The sequence below is a fragment of the Miscanthus floridulus genome, chromosome 6 (genome assembly GCF_019320115.1).
Source record: "Miscanthus floridulus cultivar M001 chromosome 6, ASM1932011v1, whole genome shotgun sequence".
Taxonomy (NCBI): domain Eukaryota; kingdom Viridiplantae; phylum Streptophyta; class Magnoliopsida; order Poales; family Poaceae; genus Miscanthus; species Miscanthus floridulus.
In genome coordinates this window covers 115,901,780-115,916,906 of record NC_089585.1, presented here as the reverse complement: position 1 = coordinate 115,916,906, position 15,127 = coordinate 115,901,780, and the positions used below count along the sequence as shown (strand labels likewise).

Below are 15,127 nucleotides of genomic sequence, written 5' to 3'. Positions count from 1 at the left end.
TTCTAGTCAGTCACATGGGCCTGTGGCCGCGTTTGAGTGCCTTCTTTATCACCTTTTGACAAGACAAGATCCCATCCGGCCATCCCTGTGCGGGTTGGTTGGATTTGGAGTACAGCAGCACACAAGCCGCCCAAGTCAACGTAGCTATGGCTGAAAATATTGTTGGTTAATTTGTTGTGAGAGAAAAATATTATTTGTTGATTGAAAAAATATAACTTATAAGCCAAGCGAATAGGACGGTTAGAGTCTGGAACGGCTATCTGTTTTTCCACACGGTCGAGTTGGTCGTCGGCTCGTTGCCCATGGGCAGGTCAGAGACAGAGTTTGATCCGATCCACAAAACAGAACACACGCGTGCACTCAGGTTTTTGTTCCGCCGCACCGCTAGCCTCATGCGTCCGATTCACTTCGCTTATAAGTCGTATTTTTTCAGCTAATGAATAATATTTTTTTCTAATAACAAATCAGCTAACAGTATTTTCCGTCCCAGCTTATCAATAGATCTGGTGGGACAAGCAGACACGCGAGATATGTTTGCGGTATAATAACATGGCAAGTTTTTCCTTCGGTCCAAATATGATCCATAGCATGCTGGCATATTTCGTATCGCGCCGTAATGCCGGTTCAAGCACGTCCTTGGAAGTCTTACTTTCTTTATCCGTTCGTGACATACAAAAAAATATATTTTGTGTGTACCATTTTCATAAAAAATAAATATTTTTTACAATCTATTTAAAAATTAAATAAAATTCAGTTTAGTAATGAACACTATAAAATTGCATTGTACCATTGTAGATGTGTTTGCGTGTGATTTTCATTCCATGCTGATGTAAGGATCGGTCGGGCCAAGTAACCCATCGTGTCGACATCCTAGACACGATCGCGTTCATCGGTACGATCCAAAATATTTCAGAAAAATGGTGTTCTTGCCCTTATGCAGGAGTCCAATTATAATTTTACCTTTGTTTTCTCAACTTTATGATTTTGCCCTTGCTATTTTGAATTGAATCATCCGTTTGCCCCTGGTTTGGATGCCGTCAGATGGTCATGGAATAAATGAATTAAAAAAATAAAAATCTAAAAAAACAAAGGCGCAAAAGACCAAATTGCCCCTTATTCTTATATTCAGCCTCCATAAGGAAATTGTGCCTTTCTCACGGGCCGGCTGCATCGACCGGGGCGTCGGGGGCATCCAGCGGCGGCGGCGTTGGCAGCGCACAGCGCGCGGTGCGGCAACGGCTCCCAGCGGCGGGGCTCGTCGCGCACGGGGCAGCGGCGGGGCTCGGCACATGGCGCGTGGTGTGGGGGGCGCGAGGGCCGCGAGGCTTGGCACGCGACGCGCGGTGCGGGGGCTTCGGGCGTGCGGCGCTCGGAAGCAGCCGTGGCTCGGTCGCTCGGGCGCGGACGTGCGGTGGGCGGCGTATGGTGGCAGGCGGCGGCTCTCATCCGGTCCTCGTCCTTCCAAATCTCGGAGGTCGGCGGGCCGCTGCGGCGCGGCGCCGCGTTGGGCGGCCGGCAGCGGGTGGCTAGTTGCGCCTGCGCCTGGCTGCTGGCCCGCATGCGGCTGGTCAGGGTGTCCGGCGTCAGGCTGGATCACGGGAGTTGGACGACAGCAACATGTAGCAGGCTCGCGCCCGCAGTGGCTGGGGCGTCGCGTGGCCTACGGCGGACTCCGCCCCGACCCCTCCCCCCGGCTCGCGCCTGCTGCGGCGCGGCTGGGGGCCTCGGCCGCCGCCCCGTCTCCCGCCCCACAGGGTCGCGGCCGCACCATCTGCTGCTCCAGTCGGCGTCGCGTTCGGAAGGCGCCACCGACTCGGCGGTCGTGCTGGTGCTGCCTACGACCTGGAGCCGTCGCCCTCCCGCGCCCGCGCACGCGCCGACGGCGAGGAGCCACCACGGGGCCGACCTGCCGGCTCGTGCACGCGGCCGCGACCAAGCTGCTGGACCCAGGCACGCGTGCAGACGCCAGACTGGCACTCACGTACGCTTGCTCTTCCCCACAGCACCGCAAGGATGGCCATGCCGGCGCCTTGCTTCACGGCTCGTCGGGAATGGCAAATCAGGGTAAAATCACAATTATGCATAACAAACAGGGGCAAAATCGCATGGGCATTCATGTCCTTTTGTACAAAGTTTAACACCGTTACGGGTGGATGATGGAGCAGGGGCAAACTGCTGCTTCGTTTTGAAATCATAGGGGTAAATTCACAAAGTCAAAAAAAATAGAGGCAAAATCACAATTTTGATACAAAACAGGGTACAAACGCAAGAGCCCCGAATATTTCATATAGTAATACGGTCCAGAATATTTTGTGTTGCAAAGTGCTATAAGATCCATGATCCACTCTCAAATGGCATATCTATGCTCTGTCAGCATGGACTGGGGGTAGAGTTTACTTTCATCTATGCACTTAGACTTCTTTGGCATCTGAGTTGAATTTAAAAAACGTGCATTGGATCTCGATTCGTCTTTGGAACTCGAGCTTGCTTATTTGCATCCCACAGCAACCCCAAACGTGGGAAAGGTTTGACTCATGGATTGTTAATTTACCCTAATCTGTACCATCATCATCTATACATTGCGATGACCACATAGTTGAAGTCAAAGAACAACAAGAAGCTCCCGACGGTACCATCATCGTTCAGCACTACCAATGCTGCTCTCCCATCATGCTGAACGATGCCTCGCCATTCGTCAAGATCGACTAACGGGGATCCAGCACAAAGGAGCAGCCGGGGCCCAACCAGGACGTGCCAAAACTTGCTGAGACGCGCGGTGAATAAAGACTATTATAATTTCTATATGCATGTATTATTTTGTCAGGTATTTATTTTACTGATGTGGCAAATGATTTATTGAAGAAAAAAAAACCCAGAACATGCAACTTGAAGGTTTTATGTTTTTTTTTCCATTTTCTTTTCACCCTCCAATTGTTCAAACCAGATAAATTTAATCTTCGGACGGGTCTCAAAGGTGTTTTTTGTATTATTTTTTTTGAAAAATAAGAATGTTTGATCTCTAAAAAAATTATAAGTAATCCATTTTAAATTTAAAAAATATATAAAACTACTTCAAATTTTCCTCTAAAAATGTTATCTACCCGCTGCTAATTTATTTAGGGTTATTTGGATTTTATTTATTTTAAATAAATAATAAGCATAACTACAAGCAATATAAGCAACGCAAATAAAAGCAAACCAGTTTCAAATATATAGATCATAAATAGGTACACAAACTTTTTTAAAAAAATAGGTACACAACATTTTTAGAAAAAATATATTAGTTTTATATTTTTATAATTTAAAATAAATTAATTATAGTTTTAAGATATCAAACTAGATATTAATTATATTTTAGAAAATATTAAACAACCTACGAAACCGGTCAAAGGACCAAATTTGTCCAGTTTCAAAAAAAATGGGCCCCATAACAAGTCACAATAAATTGAATGCAGGAGCTTCTCAATGCAATTTGTACTCTTTACAAACTGTGCAAACTTTACAGGGAAGAGTGGCCAGTGGACGTGGACCTGAAACAGACAGACAGACAAAAACGAAGATACGTTTATGCACAATTGCAACCTTCACAAGTTCGCATTACGAAGCACTAGAAATGTGGACAGTTCCAATGCAAGCTACCTCGCCTCTAATCTGGTGACGGTCACGTAGTTGGCGGTAGCGCTCCGGGTCCGAGACGACTCCGTGTCCGACGACGTGCTCATCCTTGGGTTCACCCCGGGCTCGTTGGGCTCGGGGAGCACGGCGTTGTCGCTGGCCAGCATCGTGACCACCGACGACATGAGCGGCCGGTTCCTCGGCTGCGCTTCGACGCACAGGAGCGCCACCTGAATGCACCGCAGCACCCTGCTGTGGTGGAAGCTGGCGCCCAATGCCTCGTCCAGTAACTCCATGCTCCGCCCTTCTCTCCACAGCATCCATGCCTGGAAGATCCACCACCGACGACAGTCGACATGAACATGCATGGTTAAATTCAGAATTTCTTTGGAAGAATTGCTTGAGATAAAGTGTTGCTAGCTGTGAAGGATGGAATACGGTCTTGGACCAATGGAAAATTTCCTAGCCGTGAAGGATGGAACAACATGGACTCTGTGGTCCACTGGTGGCGCACGGTTGGGACGTCTAACACCTTCTCCATGTAAAGCAGTAAGATCGATGACGCTTCTTGTCACATGGGAGCTTTGGAGAGAGCGAAATGCAAGGATTTTCGAGCATCAGTACAAATCGCGGACAGTGTTGATTGCAAAGATCAAGGAAGAGGCTCGACTATGGTGTAGTGCGGGAGCCAAGCGATTACGAGAAATTTTGCCATTGGATTAGGCCGTTTGCCTCTTCTGTCTTGAGGGCCTAAATCCCTTGTTTGGGCCTATCGGTTGTTTTTTTATGTTGTTTTTTTGGACTTTTCACTTGTACTTTGATTGTTTCCTCTTCTCTATCAATATATTTGCCTGGCATAATCCTGCCAGCAATTTTCGGAAAAAAAAAGTGTTGCTAGCTGCTACTGTACTTACATATCCTAGGAGGTTGACATCGAGGTCGGGTTCGTAGGAGCCTCGGTTCCTCCTGCCGGCGATGATCTCCAGCACCAGCACGCCGAAGCTGAATACATCGGATTTTATCGAGATTTGGCCGTCCATGGCGTATTCTGGAGCCATGTAGCCACTGAAAACCGTCTCAGGAGCCAAGGGGGTTAAGGTCAGTTTTATACGACTGAATACAATGCGACTGGCACGAGGGTTAGTTAGCAAATGGACGGACACTCACTATGTTCCGACGACCTTACGGGTGTACGCAGTGGTCTGGTCACCTCCAAACATCCTTGCGATGCCAAAATCCGAGATTTTGGGGACCATGTTCCTGTCCAGCAACACGTTGCTAGCCTTCAGATCCCTGTGGATGATCCTGAACCTTGAGTCCTCGTGTAGATACTGTAGACCCCGTGCAATCCCCAGAATGATCTCGAACCGTTTCTGCCATCTCAGCAGCCTGCGCTTTGCTTCGTCTGCATAAGTAATGCATGGAGTAATGCCATCAATTAACTAATCACCTCATACGAATTCAATTCAAGGTGCTCTGCTCATGCATGTAGAACTGGACTGACCAAATATAAATGTGTCCAAGCTCTGGTTGTGCATGTACTCGTACACAAGCATCCTCTCGTCGTTCTCGATGCAACAGCCGAGCAGCCTCACAAGGTTTCTGTGCTGCAGCTTTGCAATCAGTTTCACCTCGTTCATGAACTCCCTCACCCCCTGAGTTGATCCCTGGCTCAACCTCTTCACAGCTACTTGCTGTCCATCCTCAAGAACTCCCTGCCATTGGAATTGATTCGTCGCAGGTCAGTTAGTAATTACAGAGATCAACCAGCAAGCTAAATTACTAGGTAAATTGTGTGTTTTTGTACCATATAAACAGGGCCAAATCCACCTGCACCAATCCTTTTGTGCTCCGCGAAGTTGTCCGTGGCGGCCAGAGTCACCTCCAGCTCAAACAATGGAAGGTCAACATCTTTGTCGGAGTAGCATCTCGTTTCCTCCGAGACATCAAGAAGCTGTTTGTGATCCCGTACTGGGCTCAACGAAGGCTGGCTCCTGATCCTGGACGGAGGTGGGCTCAACGAAGGCTGGCTCCTGACCCTGTACGGAAGCGCAAAATCTGCAGTACTCGGAGGCAAGGACGACGCCATGTCCTCACCTTCACCTTTCCTGCTTGTCTTCTTTATCCAGAAACAACAGCATCCAACCGCTGCTAGCAGAAAAAGTACACCGGAAATAGTCGCGACAATGATGATGATCAGCTTGCTCTTGTGTGAACGCTGATGATTATCTGTAATCAAGAACAAGAGGTGTGGTCAAGCCTCAAGATGGAAAATTTCGTGCAAGATTTTAAACTCGAAGTCGGAACCTGCTGCTGCAGCCTTGAGGGCGTCAATGTCCGACTGCGCGAGCCGTATGTACACGTCCTGCACGACGATCGGGTACTGCCGCATGTCCAGCAGGTCGACGGTCCAGATGACGCACCCGACGCCGATCCCGCCGCTGTTGTTCGCGGCGGCGTACGCCCCGCAGCTGCAGTTGCCGAGGCACGCCTGCCTGCACTGGTCCAGCGTCATGCCGGCGTACACCGTGGCGTCCGTAGCCTGCGGCAGCTTCATCCGGTTGACGACCCAGAACCCGTCGCGGTCCCCGCCGTCGCAGCTCAGGTTCGTGCTCCTGACACAGCCGGCCGACCACTCCCTCTGGCTCCACTGGTCGGGCGACCGCGGCACGAACCCCGGCAGGCAGCTGCACGGCGGGGAGCGGTCGGTGTCGCAGTACCCGAACGGCCCGCACTTGGCGTAGTAGTCGCACTGGTCGGTCGGGTAGTACCAGAAGCTGTTCCACGCGCCGTTGTTGAGCGAGAACCGCTTCAGCTGCGTCGCCGCGGCGTCCACGACGAGCCGCGACAGCAGAGACGGCTCGCGGATGAAGTAGCTGTAGTACGTCTCGTCGGGGCTGTACACCAACTTGAAGGTGAAGTCATGCGCCTTGAGGTACGGCACGCCGGTGAGTATGTCGCCGTTCCACGGCCCGCTCGTGTACACCCTCGTGGCGCCCCGGAGGAGGAAGAACTGCGGCAGGCCGCCGATGACCAGCTTGAACGTGACGTCGCCGGGCGACGGGTCGGACGGGCTGCGCCACGCCGTGATGTTCCGGGTGATGCCGGCCCTGGTGTCCACCCCGAGCTTCATGCCCGGGAGCAGCGTGTCCGTCGGGTAGTCGAAGCTCTGCCACGCCACGCTCGGCCCGGAGCCGCTGCCGTCGGCGCTGAGCACCAGGTTGCCGGTGTCCAGGAGCTGCGCGGCAGTGACGTTCCCGACGGTGGGCACCGCGGAGGACCACACGGTGTCGTTATTGCCGTCGAGGATGACAAGCCGGCCGCCGTCGGAGAGCTGGAGAGCGGCCGGGGAGTTGACCACCGGGTCCCTGCGGTTGGCGACCCACACGACGGTTGTCGGGCCCGGGATGCTGGCGTACCAGATCCCGAGGTACGTCCTGCCGTCGGCGCCGGCCGGGCTGAAGAAGCCCAGCGCGTAGATGCCGCCGGCCGAGACCAGCGTCTGGTTGCCGGTGAGGGACGTGTTCCGGTAAATGGTGTCGGTGGATGTCGACGGGGTGAATGAACTGGCGGCGGCGGCGAGCAAGAGGAGGAGGAGGGAGAGCGTGCGTGCCCTCATGGTCCTCCTCGGGCTCGGCCGAACTGGGCGCGCGCCGAAAACCAGCCGTTGACTTCTCCTCTCACCACACGGCCTTATGCCTTGCGAGACCGCCGGCACGGTCGGCCGGTCGGGTGGTGGTGGTGGTGGTGGCTGTCACTCGTGCCAACAACAATGGGCAGCAGGAAATGCCCGCCCGCGGCGGTGTGAGAGTGCGAGGCTGTTCGCGCATTTGTTACGCCCACAGGGCCACGTCGTCGCGGGCTGCATATACATGGAGCAGCGGCCGCAAATAAAGCTGAGTCAACGACTCGACGTTGGCGCTCCGGGAGAGCTAGCTGTTGCCTGCCCCGATCTGAATTCGATGCATGCCGCCAGCGATCCCGGCGCGCGCCGCCGGGCTTGCACAGTTGCAAGCACAAGGCTCGGTGGAAGCTCGGCTCTTGCGGCTAATCCTGTTCCCAACTGCAAACAAGAGCCGTTGCAATCAATAGCTAATGCGGCTCTTGTTTGCGGTTGGGAACCATGCTCAGATGCTCTCGGTTCCCAACTTCCAACTGGATGCAAGTGCAACTAGGCATACCATATATTTTCACTTGACCACATGAAGATAATATATAAGAATACGAGTATACGGCACGGCAAACCTGAAGAGAAATGGACGTTTGTGTGTTTGGATCTCCCTCGGTTCGTAGCTGGATTCAATCTGTTAACTTGCCCGACAGCCCTGTTACTCTGAATAGCTAAATGCACGGTCTTATCTATACCATCGTCATGTTGTAAATTGAAATATGCACCATAAGTCAAAGTCAAACAGGAACTAATCAAATCTCACCAATCACCATCGTTGTCATGCAACGGACAAAGATTGTTTGGGCAACTTGCACACATTAGAACGCTTATTTTTTACAACTGTCTGCCACAAATCAAACACCCTTAGGCCTTAGCTCGCCAAACCAATCAAAAGTCAAAATGAATGAGCCATGCATATGAACATGCCGCTATTGACATTGTCCCCATCATCTAGAGAGAGAGAGAGAAAGCAAGCCCCACCGATGAAATATTTATGCCAATTCATTTGTCTCTCAAATCCTCTTGTGTTGAATTTTGTCCGAACAGACTAAAAGCGAGCATATAGTTCCCTTTGGCACCAGCTGATATCAGAAAGTCATAATGCCAGGTTGGCATCAGCAACAACCATATATGTCCATATGTTCCTCTAAGGACTCTATGTAACGATCCTTATATATCATTAGCCTGGATGAGAATATGTGATGAACAGGTTAAAACTTTGTAAGACGTGCTAAATTTCAGGTTCCCGCAATAGAACAGCAGCGATTTGAATTAGTACTATCTTCCGTCAAGGATGGTAACTGAAAGACCATTCAGGGAGCATGTTTCTTCAGCGATATCAGTTTCATTTGGGACCAACATGGAGAGGAAACCAGGTTGCTTTGGGTCTGGTAAGATGGCACTTCCATTGGTAATCATTGAAATGACTTCAGTCATGGAGGGTCGATCCGCAGCTTGCTCCTGAACATACAACAAGCTGACATGAATGCATCTTAGCGCTACATTCTCAGGACATCTACTGTGTAATGGTTTATCAATGGTCTCCCGTTGTTTGTTGTAATTCTTTTTTCTTGTTCCTTTTTGCTCGTCTAATAAAAATCCGGCAAATCTCTTGCCGCCTTTCTAAAAAAAATCTGCCTTCGTTCCATAGTTCCCATGCCTGCAGAGTTCAGTTCCAGCAACCAAGTTAGAAGTGCTACACTTCCAAAATAATTCCAGTTGTATAAGAATTTCTGTTATCTTTATAACTTATGCTTACGTAACCAAGGAGGCTAACAGAGTTGCCATGTCTTCGAGATCCAGCATTTCTCATTCCACTGATAATCTCCAGAAGCAAGACTCCATAGCCAAATACATCGGACTTGGTGGAGAAATTGCCTGCCATAGCATACTCATGAGCCATGTAGCCACTGGAAGAATAGCAGTCACTTAAAATCAATATCCATTTTTCAATCTAGTCAACATTAGCTTCATAGATCAAATGCAAAGCACAAAGTAAGCAACAACTTACTATGTTCCAACAACTCTTTTCGTATTAGCTTGTGTTCCTTTGGGATCAAATATTCTCGCCATCCCAAAGTCTGAGATCTTAGGGTTCATATCAGTGTCCAACAAAATGTTGCTTGCTTTCAGGTCCCTATGAATAATTCTAAGTCGAGAATGCTTGTGGAGATAAATAAGACCCTGTGCAACCCCTTCAATTATGTTCATCCGCATTTCCCAGTCTAGCAAAGCTCTTCTTGATTTTTCTTGACAAGGGGAAAAAATAGACTCACTGGTTCAAGAAAGCAGCTGAGAGAAAATAGGAAGCAATAGGAATAAGAAACGAAAATCAAACATACCAAATAAGAAGAAATCCAAGCTTTTTTTCGGCATGTACTCATACACTAATAACATATCTTCTTCTTCAATGCAACAACCTAACAGCTGGACTAAATTTCTGTGCTGAAGCTTAGCAATAAGCCGGACTTCATTCTTAAACTCAGGTAACCCTTGCCCTGAATTTGCTGCTAGTCTCTTAACAGCAATCTCCCGCCCATCTGGTAAGTGGCCCTATAGAATGGTTTTCAATGTAGATAGAAATCAGATAGTATTGCTGCACACAAAATGTGACTAATCGTCTTGAACTTCTTGGAATGTCAAATGGTGTGCTCTACAATAAATAAACTGAAAGTGAATGCAGACGTAAAGGACAATAAATAGACTAATTGTTTAACATAGGTATGAATAATGATGCAATTAGTCTAGATGCCAAACAAAGTCAAGATCCATTGTTTAACATAGGTATGAACATATATAGTAGTGTACTTATGTAGGTAAATTTGAAAAATGAAAACAGCGCCTTCATCTCCATGTCATGACATATATCCCTTTAGTTTACCTTTTCCATGTAAATTATTGGGTAAAGTCCAATTTACACCCTTCAAACTTTCACCAAAGTCCGGATTTTAACCTCAAACTTCAAAACCGGATAACTTTGGCTCTCCAACTCTCGAAACCGTTCAACTTTCGACCTTTTGGACGGTTCTACGGGTGAACAGTAACTTTTGATTTTCCGGGAGGCGCCGAAATTTGATATTATTTTTTCGAGCATCTTAACGTCCTCAAATGAAAAAACTCAAAACTACAAAGTTGTAGATCTCATCGAGGTATACAATTTACATATAAAAATTATCTTCATCCGACATCGTATTGAAGAGTTTTCTATTTTTTGAAATTTGAGTCTCATCACGCGACAAAATATGGTGCTGAAATTTTATATTATTTTTTCGAGCATCTTACTCTCCTCAAATGAAAAAACTCAAAACTACAAAGTTGTAGATATCATCGAGGTCTACAATTTACATATAAAAATTATCTTCATCCGACATCGTATTGAAGGGTTTTCTATTTTTTAAAATTTGAGTCTCATCACGGGACAAAATTGATGAGATCCTCAAATGAAAAAATTGTTTTGTCCTGTGATGGGACTCAAATTTCAAAAAATAGAAAATCCTTCAATACGATGTCGGATGAAGATAATTTTTATATGTAAATTGTAGACCTTGATGAGATCTACAACTTTGTAGTTTTGAGTTTTTTCATTTGAGAACAGTAAGATGCTCGAAAAAATAATATAAAATTTCAGCACCATATTTTGTCGCATGATGAGACTCCAATTTCAAAAAATAGAAAATCCTTCAATATGATGTTGGATGAAGATAATTTTTATATGTAAATTGTAGACCTCGATGAGATCTACAACTTTATAGTTTTGAGTTTTTTTTCATTTGAGGACATTAAGATGCTCGAAAAAATAATATCAAATTTCAGCGCCTTCCGAAAAATCAAAAGTTACTGTTCACCTGCAAAACTGTCTGGTTGAAAGTTGAACGGTTTCGAGAGTTGGAGGACCAAAGTTATCCGGTTTTGAAGTTCGAGGTTGAAATCCGGACTTTGGTGAAAGTTGGAGGGTGTAAATTGGATTTTACCCTAAATTATTTGAATTATATGGCAACAACAAGATAGGGGTATAGTCCTGTTCTTCTGGAGCATTTGGAAGGAAAGGAATGATCTGATTTTCAATGGAATTCAACCCAGAACGCAAAAATGCAAGCACAACTTCAGGAAGGAACTTCACCACTAAATGTGGAGGATCAAGAAGAAATCTGAACCATCTTTTGTATCATGGATGCAGAACACTTTTCATTAGTTCTTCTTCTCTTTATTTTATTCACCTCCTTTTTTTGTTTCTTGAACTTTCTCTTGGTTGTAGCTTCTTGTATTTGCTTTTATTCTTTGTAATATATTTCAGTAGGGCTCCTGCCCCTCCTGGTTCCTCAAAAAAAAAAAAATGTGGCAAAGCCATTGTCATCCTTTCAGGAAAAAAAAAAGATAGGGTACAGCCATAGATATGTAACCACATGCTTCCGTACCAGCATTCTTATCTAGTTTGTGAAATGCTGACAAGTATGTGAAGCAGAGGGATTGAAGAACATATGGTACCTTGTACACAGGGCCAAACCCCCCTTCTCCAAGCATGTTTTCTGTTGAAAAATTGTCTGTAGCATTTCTTATTTGTGAAAAGGAAAACGTCGCAAAATAAGAGCTTGTCTCCTCACCCTCCCAGAGTTTGATAGCATCTGAAGTCATTACGGAGTGATGACCATCCTGTTTTCCTTTCCCTGATTCATACACAGACTTATTGTCATGTTTTCAACCACACTGCATATAAAAGGTTGGAATTTTGTTTAGCTATCAAAGAGTTCTCATGGCTTTCTAATAGTTACCTTTATTTTTTGATCTCCTGATCCAAATAAACAAGATTACACAAAAAATAAGAAATCCAACTGAAGGAAGTACACCAGCTATCCAAAGTAATCTGTGACCTGAATAAGAAGAAAGAGAGTTTGCCACTTGACTTCATGGTTCATAATACACTTTCCTTTGTGAAAACTTTATCTTTTGGAGAAACAGTTCGTACTTCATAGTACTTTCCAAAACAGGGATTGATTACTTCTCTTTCAAGTAGCTATACTGTCCAAAATATCACTAATTTATCTTAGAATATATTACCAATTGTTAAAAGCTTTAATACCACATAAAAGGTATGCGAAATATGAATCTACTGGTACAATTTTTACACACTAAACATGCATATAATTTGACTACTTGTTGACCAAACTTCTGGTTGGACCATTTCAAATCCTAATGATAACCCCTACATAAAGAACAGGAGGGAGTACTTCCTTACGGTACACATTTCATACCTGAACTATTGGTTGATTCTAACTCTGATGCAGCAACACGAAGATATAGAGTTCCTACTCCACTCCCATTATATCCGTCCTGCATATTTGTTAGGCTGCAACCATCCAATACAGAATATGCAGTACAGGAGCAATTTGTCATGCATTCCAATTGGCATTTGCTCTCTCCGATAGCAGAAAGTTTTACTCTGGAGTCAGGGAGTCGCATACTAGACATATTAATAAACCTATCCCCATTACACTGCGGTTGGATTTGCCTCGTGCAACCTTTCCGGGTATTTCCTGTTATGTCTTGTGCGAAGCCTTTTGGACAACGACAGGGGGATGACATACTGTTGTTGCATATACCAAAAACACCACATAAGTTACATAAGTTAGACACCTCGCAGCTAGCAGGCTGTCGCCATAAGAGAGTCCATGACTCAGTTCCACGACTAAATTGGGCAATGTTCAATGAACCATCCGGATCCAACACAATCTTTGTCATTGTGTCTCTAGGATTGGGAGTGTATGTGCATGTAAGATTGCCACATTGAAATGAAACAGGGGTGATAGGAATATATGTTAGCTCTGGAATCAGAGATTTCATAGAAGCGTTCCAGGGTTCAAAGGTCCAATAATTATTCGCCTTGTTCGCTTGGCTTATAAGCCGTACTTTTTCAGCCAACGAACAGTATTTTTCCTCTCACAACAAATCAGCCAACAGTATTTTCAGCCATGGCTTATCAGCCAAACGAACAGGGCAGTACCTTTCCACAAGATAATGAGTTGAAGCGCATTAGTTATGTCAAGTCCAAAAGAATAACCCCCCACTGCTGGGTCATCATAGCTCTTCCATGAGGTCAGTTTACTACCAAGTGTAATGTTCATTTCAGGGAGCCATGTATCTGTAGGAAAGTCAAAGCTCTGCCATATGATCTTATCTTGGTTCGTGATGCTCCTTAGGACAAAGTTGCCGCTATCCAGTATTGCAGCCTCCACATCTTGCACTCCTCTCCCATAAGCCACTGTGAATGAGTTGCCCCTCCCATCTAAAACAATCAGATTACTATTGTTATCAAACTTAAGTATGCCAGAAGTATCTTGTAATGGATTGTTCCTATTGGCAAGCAATCCATACAACTCTTCTTTCTGAAACATCGTTGTGTCATGTACCAACATATCGCTTGCTCAAAGCTCCAGGGCTAAAGAAACCGAGCACAAAATTTTTGCTCATGGACACTAGTGTCTGCCCATCTGAAATCGACTGGTTCTGAAAGATGATGTCTGTTCTTGCCGAGGGAGCTGACAAACATCTTGCTGCTAATACAGATAGAATCAGCAAATCAAGAAGCATGCAGTTCCTCCAGAAGCTTATTTTTCCAAACATGGCTATCTGCTTAACTCCGATTATCAAACTAGGCTAATCAAAACAAAGTAGTAAGAGAGAGATATACTGACATAATCATGAGGAAAGGGCATAAGCATTTCTCCAGACCTCTCTAAATTCTCCCAAACAAGTGAAATGTTTGGCTTGTGAGTTATTGCATGAGGATTATTGCATCTGCAGAAGCATTACTAAACGTGCGTCCTTATATTCAATTTTATTAGCAGTCATCATTAGTTCATTAACTAACCATTCTATGTAAGCACATATGCTACTTTCAAGCAGGTGATAAGTAATTAGAACCATTTTACCATCTTTCATATTTCAGTTCTTACTACGGTGCTAGACCATAGCCAAGTCGGTACCGTCTCAGAGAAACGCCGATTCATGAATCAATGTATCCCAGCTGTGTACCTCGAAACACACGCCCCGCTTGTATCCCAGACACAAAACGGAACCAACTCATCCCACTCCTGTCAAGGGGTCCAGGTCTGTGGTAGAACCGCCCGAAATAACACTCTTTCGGAGGCGCTCGTCTTCCACTAGACACTAAGCACCTCGAAAGTGAGCTACATCGGACAGTTCCGTCGAGCACACCCCAAGGAAGAACTCAAAACAATCCATGTTTTACATCTAGAATCCAATAATGAGTACGAGCTTACAATACTTAGTCTATTTCATATAACAAGAGTTCTTAGAAATTATTTATTATAATACTAGAGTTCAGAGTGCGATAATTAAACAGCGAAATGAAAATAAACATCTAGCAGAAACGATACAAGGATCCGTCTGTGCCCACCAGAAGAATTCTCCACACAAGAGCTACTCCTCAAGCTGCACCTGCAACAGGGGTAGCATAAACCCTGAGTGCACAATATACTCGCAAGACTTACCGGACTAGTGAGAATAGTTTCCCGACTCCAAGGAGTATGATAGGCAATATGAGTTTGTTGTTTTCTTTTTATTTGCAAAAAACATTACTAATAGTTCATCCTTACAGTCAAGTTTTATTAGCAGTCATAATTACTTCATTAGCTAACCATTCTAGGTAAGCACATGTTCTACTTTCAAGTAAGGGTTGAGCAATCAGAACCATTTCACCATCTTTCATCTTTTAGTTCTTACTACGGTGCTAGACCACAGCCAAGTCATACCGTCTCATGAAAACGGCGATTCGTGAACCAATGTATCCTAACTGGGTACCCCGAAACACACGTCCCATTTGTA

The 15,127-nt window shown here is 45.7% G+C and overlaps 1 protein-coding gene and 1 pseudogene across 1 annotated transcript; both read right to left on the bottom strand.

Annotated features, from left to right (window-relative positions):
• Positions 1–3,428: 3,428 nt before the first annotated feature.
• On the bottom strand, positions 3,429–7,234 carry LOC136459168 (receptor-like serine/threonine-protein kinase SD1-8). The gene is made up of 7 exons (XM_066459059.1): positions 5,923–7,234; positions 5,423–5,844; positions 5,120–5,330; positions 4,783–5,020; positions 4,530–4,680; positions 3,640–3,941; positions 3,429–3,530 (listed from the first exon to the last, which is right to left on the bottom strand). The coding sequence occupies exons 1-7, from the start codon at positions 7,232–7,234 to the stop codon at positions 3,500–3,502; spliced, it is 2,667 nt and encodes an 888-aa protein (XP_066315156.1). The 3' UTR covers positions 3,429–3,499.
• Positions 7,235–8,563: 1,329 nt separating this feature from the next.
• On the bottom strand, positions 8,564–13,903 carry LOC136459169 (G-type lectin S-receptor-like serine/threonine-protein kinase B120; annotated as a pseudogene).
• Between the last annotated feature and the right edge of the window lie 1,224 nt (positions 13,904–15,127).